Here is a 20213-nt window from a genome sequence, read left to right on the forward strand (position 1 = left end):
TTCAATGACTGGATACGGGGAAGGGGGAGGCTAAGTAGGAAATGGGAGATAAGGAAGTAGAGGCAACAAAGAGGCTACTCCTTCAGGAAGTATCTTTAGTAAAGAGAAGAGGGAATAGCTAAAGGAGTAGCAGCAGGGTTATAAGAAATGTCTTGTGTTTTGTTTTCTTCTGAGCAAAAAGGAAGAGCTAGCTGTACATAACACAGGCAGAGGAGGAGGCGGCATAAAGACATAGGAGAGAAGGGAGAACATTAACAAAGCTATGTTCGGATGAAGTTAGCAGGGAATGGGATCAAGAACACGGCTAGAGAGGCTGAGCTTTTGCAAGGAGAAAGGATACATCTTCCTCAGAAGGGAAGGAAGAGAGGAAGCTCATGTTGGACGGCCTTTATCTCCTTGGTCAAGTAGGAGGAAAGAAAAAATCTGATGCAGAGAGATGGCAGGGGGTTGAGCACTTGAGGAGAGTAGAATAGTCTAAGTAACTATTCAGGAGTTCAATCAGGAAGCAATGAGAGCTAAGTAAGATGAGGAATGAACTCAAATGACCCAGCTGAAGTCAGATAATATTAATTTGTAGTAGGGGCAGCTAGGTGGCGCAGTGGATAGTGTACCGGCCCTGGATTCAGGAGGATGTGAGTTCAAATCCGGCCTATGACACATAACACTTACTAGCTGTGTGACCCTGGGCAAGTCACTTAACCCCTATTGCCTTTTTTAAAAAAATTAATTTGTAGTGGATCCAAGCAGCATATTTGTTTTTTTAGCACACAGGGTTTAATATGTGTTTGCTGAGTTGACGTGAATTTTATGATCTCAAACAATAGAAAAAGAGAAGCAAATGTGATGTTGTCCAGGACTGGGTCATTTGAATTAAAAGACAGGCATCAAGGCTCTGATCAGAAACATAACCTCCCATCAGAACACTGTTTTTAAAGGAAAATATATAGCCCCTTTTCCAGGAATGTAGCTCACTTTATAAGTAAAAAAAAAAATGCCTATATTTGAATGCCTAATATCTTCCAATATGTGCTTATTTTCTTCCATGTGGAAAACTAAATTCAAATTTCCATTCATTTCATTTACTGCAGTATGATTTTCTTTCAATTTTTATTACACTGTTCATTTAAAAAAAAAAACCAACATCGTATCTCAAATCTGCTATGAATATAATAAGCGGCACCTTTTTTGGCGTTGAGACATTAGAGCGATCTGAACTGATGCTGTGTTTAGAGGCAGGACTACTTGGGACCTGTTGTGAATCAGGTAGAGAGCGACCTTCTACTTCTGCCAAAATACATTCTTGATAGAGCTGGGATTTCAGAAAACGAGTGTAACTATCAAACTTCATCAAGTTAAAAATCTGAAAAGTAAACACAGGGGAACATGTATACATGAAGTCTAAAATGTATTACTTAGGCCTACAGCTAAAATGTTGAGTGGGTGAGTAGCAAGCATACGTCAATCAACCCCATTTTTGAGGACAATGTTTTTGCTCTACCTTCCTCCCAAATGTCAAGGCTTCCTAAAACTCTTCTAGCATTTGCATTTTTGTCCAGCCATTTGCCCAGTCACTTAACACTTTTTAAAACTGCCCTTTCATTTGCTACTTTCAAAAACTGACAGGTTTTGATAAGAAGCACAGCATCAGTAATGAACAGATTATCAAGAGTCCACTACCTTAGAACCTTTTATAAGTTTTACTTTACTGAATATGAAGAGACATAAAAAAACCAGACTATTTCTAAGTGAGAGCTGCTTTCAAAGTGTCCAGATCCCAAATTAAGACTAACCAAATGCTTTTTCCATCTTGCTGATCCAAATTTGCAAACTGCTTCTCAAACACTGTCAGTTCTTAGACTTTATAGCCTCAAGAATCCTAAACCTATTATAAAGAGCTCCAGGCTATCCAGTGACCCTGCTGAACCACAGCTTTGGAGAGGACGTAGAAAACTGAAAGTGGGGTCTGCAGCTGCTATTCAATATCTAAACTCTAAAGCTGAACCCAAGCCAGAGGAGTCCAGTGAGACTAAGCAAACATCACTGTGTCTTCAGTCTATAAAGTACTATATGAAAGTGAGCTATTGGTAGTAACAGCCATTTTTTCTTATAATTGTGGGGAAGGGATTGGGGTGGGGGGCAGGTCTAGATCTGTGATTTTATCCCTGTGAGAAATGACTAGTGTGGAAACTCCCTCCATTAACACAAATCAGCAACTCATCTGTTGTTTAGTCTTAGAGAGTTTACCTTGGGCATTGAGAAGCAGGGTCACTTGCTCATGATCACATACCATCTGTCCGAAGCAAGGACTTGAAGAAGGGTATTCTGACTCTTAAGTCCAGCTTTCTATCCATCACCCTTCTGCCTCTGTACATTCTGCAACTTTCCATAAAGCCCCTAAAGAAAATTTATCTAATATCTGGTTCTTCCAATACTTCAGGGTTACACTGTAATGCAATGCAAAATGCATTATCCATTTGTGGCCATTCACTCTGTGACAAAGAGTAACTTGGCATCACCGAATTAGCATGCAGTTTTCCCAATGGTATACAGGCCAATCGCCTCCTCCTATTCAACGCTGGCCTTAGCTCACTGTTCATTTACAGAGCAGATCAAAGGTATACTACTAAGTGGCTAATTCAACAGGCTATCTATATAACTGCATGTCATAACCTAGGTAATGGGGTTTTCACCCACTTTGTTTTTTCCAATGTGGACCACAAGGTTTATTTCTTTTAGTAAGAAAAATAATTTCATATGCAGCATGTAATTGCACATACATTACACAGTATATATAATAAGTATGTATGTGTGTACAGATAAGAATATTTAAGATTATAGAATCATAGACCTCAGAAGCCATAGGTCTAATCCCTTTCATTTTACAGATAAAGAAACTGAGGTCCAGCCAGTCAGCTAGGATTTATTAAGCCCCTGCTATGTAACAAAAGCACTGTGCTAAGCCCTGGAAGCACTGGGTTAGGCACTGGGTTAAGCAACTTGTCCAAGGTCACGCAAGTTAGTGGTAGGAACTGAGCCCAAGTACCCTGACTGGAAGCCAGTGCTCTTTCTATTATGCAGCAGAAGGTTAATATGGAACAAAAGTATGGTTGCTAATTTTTTTCCCCTCCCAGAACCTCAGAAATTTTCAGGGACTTCCTCCAATTCTCACTCCCTTTGTAAACGCAGGGGCTACTTGAGGTGTTGAGAAAGGGCGCCATATTTAACTAACAATGACTCATCAGCTGCACTGCTGTCAATCCAATCTGTGCGCATGCACACTGTAACAGGAAGGGTCCCATCAGCCCTGGATTCACTCTGCCAAAGGCTGGGAGAAGCAATTACCTGCAGCTGCTGTTCCTTGAACATGTCTGGATGTGGTGCGTTAAGAATATCATCAGCCAATTGTGCCTGGCTATCAATGTTAACCGGCGTGGTAGCTTTGCTACACAAGAATTTTGTGAAGATCTCACGGGCTCTATAGGAAAGCTAACAAATAAAAGGCAATGTTATGAGAGAAAGACCATGGCATACTATGATTTGCACAATCTCGTACATCGCAAAATAAGCCCTTCAATATAAGCGTTGAAAGATGAATTCAGATAGTCGATTCAAATAGATGAAACAAGCAAAATAATCTATAAGTCTTTTTATCCTTCACCATTATCCTTAATTAGTTTAAAGGTTAAGAAGTTCCTATAGCTATGGTCATCTATGGTCATTGTAACTTAAAACATGACAGGTCCTGAAAAAAATCAGTTCATGGCTGTGGGTAGGACTGAACTGAAAGGTAAAGATATAAGCATGAAAATTTTAGAATAGAAAGTCACCTCAGAGATCACCTAGTCCCACAGCCTTATTTTACAGATGAAGAATGTAAGGTCTAGGGAGGGAAAAAAAAGAGTGGTGGACTTTAAGTCAACAGACGTGGGGTCAAATCTAACTGGGTTCTGTGACTTTTCCCTCTGTGAATCTCAATTTCTTCATTTGTAAAATGGGGATAATAATACATGCCCTTTCTGTCTCACAGGGTTATTGTGAGGAAAAGGCAAATCTTAGAGTGCTATAGACTTTTGAGTGTCAATGATGAAGATCTTAATGATTACCCAAAATGGAGGTGTTAGTGACACACAGAAAGAGAATGACAGGGTTGGAAACAGAAGCCTGGTCTCTGAAGTACCAGAACAGACTCATTGCCCTTTCCATTAAACCATGATTTTTGCTGTGAGCTTATTCTTTTAATCACCTTGTTATAATAGGAATAACCCCAAAACTATGTAAATACCCCAGAAAGAAGCTGCAAGACTTACTTTGCTTTTGCTTTTTAAAATATTCTATTTTTCCCTATTACATGTAAAAATAATTAATATCCATTTTTTAAAAATTTTGAGTGCCAAATTCTTTCCTATCCTCCTAGTCCTGCTTCCTTGAGAAGGCAAGCAATTTGATATAGGTTAGACACGTGCAGTCATGCAAAACATATTTCTATATTAGTCACATTGTGAAAAAAAATAGACCCTTACCCCCTCCAAAAAAGAAAGTTTTTTAAAGTATGCTTTGATTTGCATTAAGGCTCCATCAGTTCTTTCTCTGGAGGTGGATAGCATTTTTCATTATAAGTCCTTTGGAACTACCTTGGATCACTGTACTGCTGAGAATAGCTAAGTCATTCACAGTTGATCATTATATAATATTGCTGTTACTGCATACAATGTTCTCCTGGTTCTGCTCATTTCACTTTGCATCAGTCCATGTAAGTCTTTCCAAGTTTTGCTGAGAGCATCATGTTTATCATTTCTTGTAGCACAATAGTATTACATTATATTCACATACCACAACTTGTTTAACTGTTCTCCACTTGGGCATCTCCTCAATTTCCAATTCTTTGCCACCACAAAAAGAGCTGCTATAAATATTTTTGTACATCGAGGTCCTTACCCTTTTTGTTTTTTATCTCTTTGGGATATAGATCTAGTAAGTGATATTGTTGGATCAAAGGACATACACAGTTTTACAGCCCTTCAGGCATAGTTCCAATTACTCTCCAGAATGGTTGTCATTTTCCTTTTCTGTCATATTAGCCAATCTAACAGGCAAGGGGTGGTACCTCAGAGTTATTGTAATTTGCATTTCTCTTATCAAAAGTGATTTAGAGCATTTTTTTCATACAACTATAGATAGCTTTGATTTCTTCATCTGAAAACTGCCTGTTCATATCCTTTGACCATTTATCAATTTGAGAATGATTCATATTCATATAAATTTGAGAAATGAGGCCTTTATCAAGGTAAGCTGTAAAAATGTTTACAGTTGTGATTATTGTGTACTTTCCTCCATTCTATTTTCCTCCTGTTTATCCTTCTCTCTCTCTCTCTCTCTCCTCTCTCTCTCTCTCTCTCTCTCTCTCTCTCTCTCTCTCTCTCTCTCTCCTTTCACTCTGTCCATCCTCAAAAGTGTTTGGCTTCTGACTATCCCCCCCCAATCACTCCTATCAGCCCCCCCTTTTTCTTATCCCCTTCTTCTCCTACTTTCCTATAGGGTAAAATATATTTCTATACCCAATTGAGTGTATGTGTTATTTCTTCTTTGAGCTAATTCCGATGAGAGTAAGGTTCAAGTGCCTCCTCCACATCCCCCATATTCTTCTCCACTGTAAAGGCTCTTTTGTGCTTCTTTTATGTGAGGTAATTTATCCCCATTCTACCTCTCCCTTTCCCCTTCTCCCAGTGCATTCCTCTTTCTCACCCTTTAATTTTATTTTTTTAGCTATCATCCCATCAAATTCAATTCACACTTGTGCCTCTGTCTATATATACTCCTTCTAACTGTCCTAATAATGATAAAGTTCTTAGAATATACATATACATGTACCTTATAGAAAGGTAAACAGTTTAACTTTATTGAATCTCTCATGATAACTCTTTTGACTGTTTATCTTTGGATGCTTCTCTTGAGTCTTGTATTTATAAGGAATGCTCCAAAGTCCTCTATTTCATTAAATTTCCATTTTTTTCTCCTGAAGGATTATACTCAGTTTTACTGCATAGGTGACTCTTGGTTGTAACCCTGGCTCCTTTGTCCTCTGGAATATCAGGTCCCAAACCCTCTGATCCTTTAATTTAGAAGCTGCTAAATCCTATGTTGTCCTGACTGTGGAAAGAATTATTTCTTTCTGGCTACTTACAATATTTTCTCCTTGACCAGGAAATTCTGGAATTTGGCTATAACATTCCTGGGAGTTTTTGTTTTGGGATCTCTTTCAGGTGATAGGTGGATTCTTTCAATTTCTATTTTATCCTTTCGTTCTAGAATCACAGGGCAGTTTCCCTTGATAATTTCTTGAAAGATGATGTTTAGGCTCTTTTTTTCATCATGGCTTTTGGGTAGTCCAATAATTCTTAAATTATATCTCCTTGAACTATTTTCCAGGTCAGCTGTTTATCCAAGGGGATTTTCACATTTTTTTTTCATTCTTTTGATTTTGTTTTCTTGTTTCTTGATGTCTCATAGAGTCATTAGATTCTACTTGCCCAATTATAATTTTTAAGGAATTATTTTCTTTAGTGAGCTTTTGAACCTCCTTTTCCATTTGGCTAATTCTACTTTTTAATGAGTTCTTTTTTTCAGGGAATTTTTGTACACCTTTTTTCCATTTGGTCAATTGTGCTTTTTAAGGAGTTCTCTTCAATAGATTTTGTGTTTCTTTTGCCATTTGGCCTATTCTATTTTTTAAAGTTCTATTTTCTTCAGTATTTTTTGTGCCTCCTTTACCAAGCTGTTGACTCTTTTTTTCATGATGTTCTTCCTGATCACAAGATCACAGAATCTGTAGTTAGAAAGGAATATTCTAACATCCTCATTTTCTAGATGAGAACACTGAGGTCTAAAGATGAGAAGTACCTTGTTTGTAGTGGCACAGTTAATAAGCAGGTAAGCTAGCCTTTGAATCCTTGCCCTCTGACTACAAATTTAGTATTCTTTCTGCTAGATAATATTTGCTTAAGACTTCTTTTATAAAAATTCCCATATCATCCAAATTAAATATGTATTAGAACTGCATCAAAAAAGAAATGTCTTTAATTAATTAACGTTGTTGTTTAGCCATTTCCATCACGTCTAACTCTTTGTGACCCCATTTGGTGTTTTCTTGGCAGAGATACTGGAATGGTTTGCCATTTCCTTCTGCAATTCATTTTACAGATGTGGAAACTGAAGCAAAAGGCTAAATGACTTGCCCAGGGGCCACATAGCTAGCAAGTGTCTGAGGCTGGATTTGAACTTATATCTATCCTGACTCTAGGGCACATGAGTTAAAATTTAACCTTCCAAAATACTGTAAATACTAGCCATAAGTTTAGAGTATACATGGGAAAACAACACTGTTCTTTCATCTTGTTTTATTATTATTTCATATGTATAATTGATATTACCTCTTTTTTGTCATGTGCAGGTACATGGCTAAAATATTCACACGCCTGCCAGAACAAAATATTTTCTTCACTGAATTCTTTCCTTAGAAAATCCTAGAGAAAAATATCACAAGTTAAAATTGCAGCTTCAATAATGAAAGGTAAGCTTTTGTCTAATGTGCTGTTGTCATCTGGTTTCCTCATATTCTTTCCCTCCTTTTTTTCTTATCTTCAGCTTTCATAAAACTACTGTGCTGTGGGTATCCTCCACTGAGAAGTAGGGAGCCAGGAAAAATAGGGTTGGTCACTTCACCTCTGTAATCAATTCTAACAGCCTTGAATTTCTAAAGAATTTAACATTAGTTTTTATTATTGCTGACAGCTAAATGCATCGATACATTTCTGAACAGGAAGTATTGAACAGAAAATTCGGGGAAAACCAGACTTTGTAGCTGTGAAACCTCGAATAAATAAGGTAAAGGAATTTCTCATCTTTTTTTTTTCTTTCTGGGCTGCTAGTCACTATCACTCCCTGTGAACCAGTGGGGGGGAGGGGGAGGAGGGAACGGGACATTGTTCTGCCCTGTTTATGGGTAAAGCCTTCAAGACCATGGCTAGAAGAAGGAACAGGGGTATGTCAAGCCAGAATATTGTGAAAATTACTACTGTAGAACATTACAGGCTTTGGCCAAACTTAAGATGTCTCCCAATATACCCAACTTACTTCCAAGGAAAGTAGAGGTAACAAGACCAGAGTAAATATGGGGCCCAAAGACGGACAATGTAAAGCAATGCCACAAAATAGAAAAAAAAAGAAACAGAATTTGTTCAAAATTATTTTAGCCTACGTACCAAGAACTTCACTTTATTATCCCTTGGGGACCCTTTGGAAATTCTGTAAAAACTAAAAACGCATGCTTCTGCTTGTTTCAACAAGTTTCACTGTCTGTCCTCCTTACTTACAGAAAAGTATCTAACACCAATAGGATCCTGTAGAAGACGCTCGAATGAAACAGCCCAACTTGCAACTCTCCTTTCCCGAAGTCTTCTGCAACTCTGCACACTGGGAAGGCTGGCATTGCTACTGAGGCTGTTGTTGCTAACACAGTCTTTCAAATCAGTACTGTTTAATTCTGTTGGAAAAACACAAATGTATTCTTTTTCACTCTTTAACAACCTATAGCACTGTGTTTCAGTTTTAAGCATATACATTAAAAGGTAAAGAATGACCCTCCACTTTTCCATCTATTAAGATTTTCTTTTAAAAAGGAAATAATCAACCTGCAGACATGTTCCTATGTAAAGTAGGAGGAAATGAGGCCATTAAGATAGTTAAACATTTTTTAAAAAGTCCAAGTAGAAGTAGTATCTGCTTATGCAAGACATTTTAAGCACCTGTTTTCCAAGGCATAAATAAACTGCATACTATATGAGCTATCTTGAGTGAGCTGGGAAAAGAGAAGGCAATAATCTTTTGGCTACCATTACCTGGTAAGTGTCCTTGAATAATATATTCTCCTTTTTGAAATGGAAAATAAGTAACTAAAAAAGCTCCATTATGTATTTGCCCAATAAGTCAAATAGAGTACACAATTTTAGAGAAGCGAATACAATGTTATTATCATTGTATACTACTAAATTCAAATTTTGAAAGTAAGATTGTCATAATATTCAGAGTAGTCCATTAAATGCCAATGCCACAAACATGAATTTATTTGTGTACAAATAAATTATCTAGTATATGGTCTGGCTACACTTTAAAATATGAAAAATCATAGTTCTTCATCAAATATGTTTCTTATACAGTCTTAAGAAATACATTTGTCTTAAGGATTAAGCATTCTGGCGCTACGTATGCATGGTATGATCAGGATAAGTTATCTGTGGCTGACTGATCAGAAGTAATATGCTAAAGGCCAAGATCGGTGGTTTAAATTCCAGTGTGTGCCAAATAGATGTGCTATCTTCTGCTGCCCTGGGCTGCATGCTTAACCCCAGGGGACCATCTCAATAACGTATGCTGTTGGTCACAAGCCAGGCTGAGTAGAGTGTATATGGAACAGAACAAAATCAAAGGATTACCAAGTTCACTGAGTCACAGCAACGGGGATACAAGGGACTTCAGAAGCCAACCCTCTAATCTAGTCCAACTCTCTACTTTTTTTTTAAATTTAATTACTATTTTTTAAAATTTTTTTTAAATTTATTTTTGTTAATTTATTTTGATTTATCACCAATCACTTCTGTATGCTTTTGAGTTTAAAATTTTTCTCTCCCTTCCTCCCCACCACCCTCCCCAAGAAGGTGCACAATCTCACATAGGCTATACATTCACATTCCTATTAAACATATTTTCACATTAATGAAGTTGCAAGTAAAAATTAAAACCAATAGGAGGAACCATCAGAAAGAGAAAACAAAACTCAACAGAAGAGAAAAACAAAAAAAAAAAGACAGCGATTCAACTTCCATAGTTCTTTCTTTGGATGTGGATAGCATTTTCCATCACGAGGCCTCTAGAGATGTCTTAGATCCCTGTATTGCTGAGAAGGATTAAGCTTATCAACATTAGTCATCACACAACGTGGCTGTTATTGTGTACAACACTCTCTTGGTTCTGCTCACTTCACTCAGCATCAGATCATACAAGTCTTTCCAGGTTTTTCTGAAGTCAGCCTATTCATCATTTCATTTCTTTTCTTTTTTTTTCTGCTTTTAGGCAATTGGGGTTAAGTGACTTGCCCAAGGTCACACAGCTAGTAAGTGTCAAGTGTTTGGTCTGAGGCCAGATTTGAACTCAGGTCCTCCTGACTTCAGGGCTGGCGCTCTATCCACTGCGCCACCTAGCTGCCTCCATCATTTCTTATAGCACAATAGTATTCCATTACATTCATATACCACAACTTGCTCAGCCATTCCCCAACTGGTGGGCATCCTCTCAATTTCCAATTCTTTGCCACCACAAAAAGAGCTGCTATGAATATTTTTGTACATGTGGGTCCTTTTCCCATTTGTATGATCTCTTTGGGATATAGCCCTAGAAGTACTATTGCTGGGTCAAAGGGTATGCACATTTTATTGCATAATTCCAAACTGTTCTCCAAAATGGTTGGATCATTTCACAGCTCCACCAACAATGCATTAGTGTTCCAATTTTCCCACATTTTCTCCAACATTTATCATTTTCCTGTTTTGTCATGTTGGCCAATCTGATAGGTGTGATGTGGTACCTCAGACCAACTCTCTACTTTTTAAAGATGAGGAAACTGAGACTTAGATAGTTTAAGCAACTGCCCAAGGTCTCAAAGAGGTAGGATTTGAATCAAGGTACTGTGGCTCCAGGGTCATTGCTCCTTCTATTGTAATAACTTGCCTCTAGGTCTGGGAAGTTTGAATGGGGAGCACCTCAGCATGCCAGGGAAAAGGAAGAAAAGAAAAAACCATCTAACTTGGAACGCTGTTTCTACTGATGGCTGTCATTGGCCACCATCTTCACATAAAGAGTGATAGAAGTATCTTACACTTACATAATATTCTACACTCTTCAAAGTACTTTAACAACATAAGCTACTATTGCCAGTTGGTCCATTCCAACTTGAATGGTCCATGACTATAAAATGACCAAATTATTTCATTTCTTTGAGTCTAATAAACTCTTTAAACATCTATAAAATAAGGATAAGAACATTTGTTCTAGATACCTCACATAGTGGTTGCAGGGAAGAGGCTTTGTGAATTTTAAAGTACAACAGTAATATGTTATATTATTATTTAATCATGGTATTCAGAGGCCTTAGAGAATATCTGGTCCAAGCTCTCACTTTATGGTTCATTTTTGTATATGAAGGACAGAACATAAGTAAACAGAATAAATTACAATAGAAGCTTAGTTGGAAATAAATGATTGTCAGGGGAGTGGAGTATAAAGGTGACCATGAATGTAGACCAAGCCCAATTTGGCTGTGTGTCTTTTGGGATTCAAAGTCACAGAAAGCATGAATTTACTATAAATCAACACACACATATGCATACCACCTTTTCAGGTGGGTGTCGTGATCTGCCACTTTCTACAACAGGAAGAACAAAATATTCAAAGTTTTTCAAGCATTGTAGATAGGAAAAGGAAAGAAATTTGTAGGGACAAGGAGTAATCAAAACATTCTCACCACTGAAGAAAGAAGAAATAACAAGTCTAATAGAATATGGATAGCAACAATGGACAACAGCAATTTTATGTTACTTCCAAGGCTGTTATCACTAAGCTGATAGAGTAAATATTCTATTATGGAGAAGAATAACTTTTGTGAGCAACATAACCACATCCTTACTAAAGAAAAGAAAGAAAAGTGTATTGACCTCATCCTCTAACTAAAATATTCCACTCAATAATATCATGGATTCTGTCGGAGGACATGAAACCAATGCTATTGCTAAATATGTAATGAGCACCATTTGCCATGCACTGTATTAAAGTATACAGACTGCAGAACATTAAAATACAAGTGAAAATTGCAGGCTGAATAATTTTTTCATCGACTTGGCCAGTTTTGAATGAGGGGCTGGGAGAGGAGCACAATCTATTCTTGAGGAGATTATATCCTACTGGGACTGAATCACAAAAAATTGGAGTTGGAAGGGACCTAAGAAATCAGCTAGCCTGCTCATTTTGGAGAGGAAGAACTGAGACATGGAGAAGTAAACTGACTTACTCAATATCACCCAGCTTGTCAGTGGCATGCCAGAAAGGTTCTATGCTTGGGTTTAGTTCAGGGGTGAGTGGCCTGTCAAAGGTGATGTTCAAAATCTTCCATTAATTCACTCCTTTGAAAATGGGGGAAGGAGTAGCTGAAGGTCACTATAAGAAGTTCCAATGGCATATGGCAATTTCCACATGCCTACATGATTGACCTAGCCAAGCCCACTGGCAAAGGCATCACGTGTGACATTACATGGAAGTCCACCCCTAAGTCACATGTTCCTAGTACTTAATGATTAGAAGTATGAATAGAGAGTTAAAAGTACTACTTATAAGTTGGTCCTTCTACAAACCATGCTACATAAAGTCAAACTGTGTGCTACCTTGGCCACCATGCCATAGACTGCCATTGTGGAATATTTGAACTTTCCCCAACTTAATGGAAGTATCTGTGGCTGAAAGTGTAACTCGGTACTCTTGACACTGTAATAAACCAAAAGTAGAGAAGACATTTTCTCAACAGTGAGATCTGTTGTCTCAGAAAGGTATGTTAAGACTTTCTCCCAGGTACAGTACAGTTATTCCTAGATTATACATTGTCCAAGCGAGAAGCTAAGAATTGGCAAATATGTACAGAAGAGATGGATGATGAAGGATCAAACATTAACAGCAATTTATATAAAGGAAAGTCACTCTCTAGTTCTAGAGATGGAGAAGTGATAAAGGCAGGTCTATGGAGTCATGATTTAAAAAGCACAAGTTTAAGGGTCAAAGTACAGTTAAAGTGTTATCATCAAGTGCACTGTCCTTCTGTTAATTAGAACAGAAGGTTGGAAGCAGAATGGTTCAATGAAAAGAGCATTGAACTGGGAGCCAAGACACCTGGATTCTACCTCTTGTCTTTACTAGGTGAAAGACCCTTCAAAAGCCTCTACGGGGTCTAGTTTCCTCATTTATAAAACAAGAGGCACCATGGTATAGTTCCAGCCTTGGAACCAGGAGAGCTTGAGTTCATCCTGATTGTGACACACACTGGCTGTATGACCCTGGGCAAATTACTAACCTATCAGGGCTCCAGTTGCAGAGAAGATGTTGCCCTGCATTGGCAGATGACATTTCACCATCTGGGAATTCTCTATCTCAATTAAATTACAGGTCCAATCCCCATCCTTATTTATATGATACCACGGTTGCATGAGATGGTCTCTAGGGTACCTTCCTGCTCTCTGATTCTAAGAATGGTTGGAGTAGAAGGCAGAAGAAGTGTTTCTCTTCCTATATTCAGGTCTCACTACTCTTACAGGGTTCCTGTGAAATGAATTTTTTTCATTCAATTTTCCAAACAGTTATTAAATACCTACTTTATACAAGGCACTGCACTAGGAGGCATGGGGGTACAAAGACAAATGTAAAACAGTCCCATGAGGAGCATATGTTTAAGTAGCCAACATGTACACAAATAAAGAAATGACAAACACAAGAACAATCTGGAAGTCAGAGCACACTAACTGGGGGGGGAGGTTTAAGGAGGAGGTCACATATAAACTGAACCTTGAAGGAAAACAAAGATTCTGAGAGGAGATGAGGAGGGGGGTATATTCCAGGCACGGGGAATGGATTGTGTGAAAGTATGGAGGCAGGCAGGAAAAGGAACATTGAGTTCAGGGAACAGGGAGTTCTTAGGACTCTACATGTGACCAAGTAGCTACTGTTCTCAAAGATTCTCAATGCATAAAACTTCACAAATTTGCTCAGGACATTGGACTCTAAAGCTGGCATTGCTGAACAAAATGCAGGTCTCAAAATAAAAGGATCTAAAATTCCACCAATTCTATAGGCCTACTGATAACGCATTGGTACTTTGCTGCCAAACCATGACAGACCACATTGAAAATAGGATAATATGTGTGTGTGTGTGTGTGTGCGCGTGTGAGTGTGTGTACATATGTATGTGTGTATAAATATATACACATATGTATGTATATATATATATATATATACACACACACACACACACACACACATATATTAAAATGGGAAAACAGACCCATTCTTTACTGAATAAACTGATCCAAAATATTAATTTGCCTCATCTCTGGAATTAAAAACCATCACCACATATAAATGTAAATATATAATCTAAATTATTGACAGGATCTAAAGCCATGACCAACTAAAAGATTTAATTCTATAGTAAGGAACACCATACCATGTGAATTGAGCACTTTCATATTAAAAGTCTTTTTTAAAAAAAATTCCTTGGCACATGCCAGTTGTTAATCACTAATTCTTACATACACATATAAAGATGAATAATAAAGAATGAAATGGAAACTATTTCTCTAAATTTTTTATTATGTTTCTACAGATACCAATACATGCAAATGATATTTAAGGAAGCTATAGATAAGACTGCTAAACCAAAAAATATAGCACCCACACTAGAATTTTTGATCAACAGATAAATTAGACTAAAGAACAGTTAAGAATAAAATGAAGAAAAAAAGGCAGATAAAACACTAAGGTGTCCTTTTGGACTAAAAGGAAAGCTCTATGTTATTCAGGAAAAAATGAAGCATTTATGTTAGTGCTGCCATTTGTAAAATTAGCATATCTGCACCAGTTACATTCGAAGATTACTGTGAGGAAAGTGCTTTGTAAATGTTAAACAACTATTTATTGATATGTGAGCTATTTTTATTACTATCATCATCATGCTAAATGCATGTACCTAATGGTTTTTCGGCTAAAATAGTTAATCAGAGAGATAGATACACACACACACATGTACACAAATATATATGTGTTTATATGTTCATAAATATATGAATGAATGAGAGGTAGTATGATATAGTATGATAGAGACGGCCTGGGTGCTACAAAGACCTGAATTCAAATCTCACCTCTCATGTACACTGATTTTGTGATTCTGGACAAGTCACTGAACCTCACAGTGCTCAGTGTACATGTATATGTATATGTCAGCATAGATGTATACACATGTGTATATATGTGCATGCACACATGTACATATGGGTATTGGATTTAGAGTCCAAAGATGTGGGTTTTAATTCCAGTTCCGTCACTTGCCAGCTACCTGACTGTTGGCAAGTCATTCTTCATCTCTGAGCCTCAGTTTCCTTATCTGTACTACCTGCCTCCCTAAGTTTGTTGTGGAGAATAAGTAAATCAAAAGAGAAATGTGAGCTGTTATTACAATAAGACAAGGTTGGATGTGGAATTAGCTCTCTCTCTTCCCAATCTGATTTTGCTTGAGCCAAATCCCAGGGAAATAACTCAAATTTTTATTCATATTGTTTTTATGTTCACCTTAAACAAGATGAGGTGATCACAAAGATACTTCTATTTATCATTCAGTGGAAATAAAGATAAGAGCTGTCTCAATTCAGGTGGATCATAGGAGGAGTACACTGTTCAAGAGTTTCTGCACTAAAAAAAGGGTGATTAAGGATGAGCAGATGAAAGCCCATGATGATGGATGAGAAAGCTAAGAAGCACATTTCTAACACCATTCAAGATTGCCTAATTTTTTCAGATATTTCCTGTTACTAGAGTGATAGATGCAGGAGCTTGATAACACTGACTCACTAAAATAATAACCTATTCAAAGAATGAACTTAGTGTGTTTGTTGTGGAGGGAAATAATGAAAATCACACAAAGTGTGCACTGACTTAGGAGGACACACTTGAAGTACAGAAGTACATAGAATTTGGAATGGAAATGGGCATTTTAAAAGCTCTTCTTCACTGTATGGACAAGGAAACTGAAGGCCAGAAATGTTAAGGGATTTGTTCAAGGTCACACAGATAAGTGACTCCAAATGTACCACTCTTTGTACTCCAGCAAAACCTAAACTTACAAAACAGATAAAAATTAAGGAGTGGTTATTAGCAATACAAAAAGACGTTGTACAAAAAGATTCAATATAGGATTCTTTACAATCCAGCCATCTGCTAGCAAATTTAAAATAGAACTCAACTTACCAAAACAAAACCAGCTTAATTAGCACAGAACTTTCAAGAGCCCGTCCAACGTATGAAGCAAAGTACACTCTAGAGCTCGATAATGTATGGCTCTTTTGTGTCAAACATGAAGTGGGTGAATCTCATTTAAACTGTCAGATTCATATTAGCATTTTCACATGTAGCTGAGCATGTGTAGAAAGTTAGCTCTTCTCGGGTGACCATTTCAAGAACTCAAGTTATTCCATAAATAACTTCTTTAAAACAACAACAACAAAATCTTCAGAATTCCTCTAATCACACAGAAGCATTTACCATTCTTCAAATATTATAGTAAATGTTGTGGTTCTTACTGACAGCAAAAAAGAGCTTAAAATATGCCAGCAATCATTAGCCTGCTCTCAAGGCCTTCTCTGCCCAATTCTCTTCTGCATACAGTTCAAAACACGTAAACTTATTTGTCTTTGTAACTGAAAATTTGACTTCAGAAAAAAGTCTATTTTTAAAAACCCATCACATTACACTACACACTTGCACATTTTCATAAACTAGTTAAATTCACAGGAATGCTATCCCAATGGAACATTTTAAAAGGTTCTTAAATTCTATTTAAAAAAACTGAAATGGGAATGAAAATGGGAATTATCATTCCTAATGTTTATTATTAAATACACTCTATTAGCCCATTAATAATGAAGATTTATCTGCAAATACCTAAAATGGAATTTTACTCAAATTTAACAATCCATTATATATAACTTTTTAAACCTATTATTACATCCCCCAAATCATAACTGTAATCACTTTTTTCCAAATACAACTCAAGATCAGACTTCAAATCAATTATAAACTAAATATATTTACACTCCTCACCCCATGAAACCATAGATAGCAACTGTCATGCACCAAGCATACTTCTATACAAAATAACTCAGTCTGTTCATGAAAACTACTATAACGTGTACATGCCCAGGGTAGAAGTTTTCTAATGTTCCACTAAGGACTTTACCTGGATAGAGCTGATAAGAGCCACTGTGATGCCATTTAACAAAATACTTCCAACCACTGACTGCAAGCCACCCCTCTGAATCCATACCAAATTCAGCTGCAATCGCCCAAGAAGGGCTGGGCGAAGGTCCTTGCTACAAAACATGGCATTGCTCCTTTGGTAAGTCTTCCTGATGAAGGTAAACAATTGCAATCTCTTCAAAAATTCCCGTCATTCAGTTTGACAAAGTCATTTCTTGAATACCATTCTCTCAAGCAGGCGAAACTAATGGAATACTTGACACAAAGCATCATAGAAGACGCCATAAATAATTTAAAGAGAAGACCTTTAGCCTGCTGTTGCTAAAGGAACTTGAATTATTTAGGTCACATAGCTACAGTAACTACACACTAGGTGGTATAAATGCTAAAAGATCAACACCAAGCTGTTAGAGAAAATAATGTACCATCAATTTCCCATGAATCACAGTAGCACTGAGAGAACCATAGAAGAAAAAAAATCTTCAGTTTTAGTATATTATTTGGAGATAGGTTTATAAAATTCATTTTCCCACCATATGTATTTTAAACCACAATCTAATAAACTAAAATTTTCAAACATTTTTATGAAAATAATTATTTTATGGTGAAAAGGAAAATAAAAACTCATCAGGTATAAAAACTATTCATTTGCTTATGTATTGTGCAACCACGAAAAAAATAATTTTATTTAAGGACTCAAAGCATAAATAATACATCTTTCTTTAAAAACACGAAGGATAATAATTTCATTCATTCAAACATTTATTAAGGGCCTACTGTGAGCACAGCATTAGGCTAGATACTCGGTATAAGCATACATGTTTCAAAAAGACAAGGTCTCTTGCTCTGATGGAGCTTATAGCCTAGAAGAGAGACAAGGAACATCTCTAACACACCATGCTACATATTCAATATATCTAGAGAGACATAAAACTATCTGAGACTAATTGAAATGGAACACCAAACTAGAAATCTGGGGTGATTCTAAGATTCCTCGATGAGTCTGTAATCAGTCATGAGAAACTCACTTAACCTTCCATCTCTCTGTTTTCTCAGCTGTCCAACCGGCAATACTTGGCCTGAAAGATTCCTGGGATTTTGCAAGGGTAGCTTCTCTCAACAGTTATAAATTCTTAGGAGAATACTTTTAGAAAAACAGTGACTTGTAATTTTGTGACACTTGGATCACAAATTGATCTAAATATTTGCAATGCACTTAGTATGAATACATAAATATTGCTTTACTTAAAAGCTGAACAGAACAAAGCAGGCTCCATCAAAAAAAACCTGTTAGTATGGGAAGTGGTTTTTTGGGGTTCTTCAAGGACAGATGATGAAAATTAAGTCATTTCCAAGTTATCAGGATAAATCTACAAATTTTCTGGCTATTTCAAATGAACATGGTTTTTTACTTCAGATATCTAGATTGCGTGTGTGTATGTATGTGTGTATGTGTGGACCGGTCCGAAAAATGGATTTATGGGATAAAAAGAAAACCAATGCAATTAAGTCTCAGGAAAAAGCCTCTCCATGTCCTGCTTTGCTTAGAGACACCCCCTCTGTATCTGGATAACCAAAGTACTGGGTTCTACCAGTGTTCTTGTCTTAGCTAGGCTATCAAATATGTGACCTCAGGATAGTGACTGGATCTCAGGGATTCCATTTCCTCAACTGTCAGATGCTGGACTAGATGGTCCCTAAGGTCCCTTCCACTTCTAATTCAACAATTCAGCAAGTCAAGGCACTCAGTGCTGGGGACACAAAGATGAAAAACAACAGAGGCCTTCTCCTTAAGGAAATTACATTAAAGTGGGACATGATATATACATGAAGAGGAACAGTGTGAAATCACATTGGACAGGTAGGCTGGAACCAGACTTTTGAACTCTAATGAATGCTCAATGTTGTAAGCACCAACATTCTAAGAACATTATGAAAGGTCCTCCCCACCCCATCCCCTTATGTCGCTAACTTTTAACAAAAATTGAAATTAGATACACTATTTAATAATGATGATAATGATGATAGCTGGCTTTACAATATTTTCTTATTTAATTCTAGCAAAAACCCTGGAAGGTAGGCACCATTATTATCCCCATTTTATAGATGAGGAAATTGAGGCTGAGAGAGGTCAAGTAAGTGGTTTGCATAGAACTGCACAACTAGTAAGTGTCTGAGACTGGAATTGAACTCAGGACATCCTAACTCCAGATGCAGTACTCTATTCACTGGATGATTTAGCTATAAGGGTAAAAAGCTGGCTCAAAGACAAACAAATGACTTAATGGGGCTGAGAGTTCTAATCTCAGCACTGCCCTTATGTGTCCTTGGCATGACTTCTTATGCTCCGTGTCCCTCAATTTTCTCATGAGGACAGTGGAAAGATGTACTTGCCTCTAAAACTGACTCAGTACTATATAATTATCTACAGAGTATAGACAAATATAGTATGTAAATAATTTGGACATATCTCACATTTAGTTGTGAACCTTTCCCTCCCACCCTTTAACCCCTCTACAGCTAATACTTTTCCTTCTAAAATGGGGAGAGGGAAAGAATGGAATGGGACATTTTTTCAAGTTCATCACTACTGATAGAAAGCTTAGAAAAACTCAGTTGCCACCAATGGTAATTGATATATAAAAATATATATTATTTGTTTTTGTCATGGATAGGGAACTGAATTAAAGGTTAAGAGACAGCCTCTCAATTAACTTTCACACTCCCCTATCCATTTCCTAAATTTGATGCTTAGATGGCCTCAAGTTTCTCTGTTGATTTCTTACCTAGTCTTTAAAACCCAACACAAATTCTACCTCCACTGGAAAGCCTTCCTGGATTTCCCCCTATCAATAATGACCTCCTTATGTGGCACTTATTTGTAATTCTCTTATCATTTAACAAACATTTATTTAGCACATACAAGCACATACTGTGTATAGAGTACTTGGCACTAAGAGGCACAGAATTTAGATGGATAGACTCATCACGTATTACTATGCATTATAGCTATCTACGTATGTATTTTGTTGTTCTTTGTGTTTCATTTTCATTTTCAAAGAGGATCAATGATATCACAAGGTGATGACTTGACTTGT

General features: G+C 37.0%; 1 protein-coding gene across 4 annotated transcripts in view; it reads right to left on the reverse strand.

The window, feature by feature from the left end:
- The window catches only part of RGS12 (regulator of G protein signaling 12), a 244785-nt gene that overhangs the window by 68808 nt on the left and 155764 nt on the right, over positions 1–20213 (reverse strand). For all 4 annotated transcript variants that reach the window (XM_078148696.1, XM_020992154.2, XM_020992159.2 and 1 more), the window contains 4 exons: positions 8370–8539; positions 7428–7520; positions 3343–3486; positions 1181–1360 (listed from right to left, as the gene is read on the reverse strand). In XM_078148696.1, coding sequence (XP_078004822.1) covers positions 1181–1360; positions 3343–3486; positions 7428–7520; positions 8370–8539 — 587 coding nt within the window. The remainder of the gene's footprint in view (positions 1–1180; positions 1361–3342; positions 3487–7427; positions 7521–8369; positions 8540–20213) is intronic.

This window comes from Phascolarctos cinereus, unplaced genomic scaffold, assembly GCF_003287225.1.
Source record: "Phascolarctos cinereus isolate Bilbo 61053 unplaced genomic scaffold, phaCin_HiC Scaffold_9;HRSCAF=440, whole genome shotgun sequence".
Taxonomy (NCBI): Eukaryota; Metazoa; Chordata; class Mammalia; order Diprotodontia; family Phascolarctidae; genus Phascolarctos; species Phascolarctos cinereus.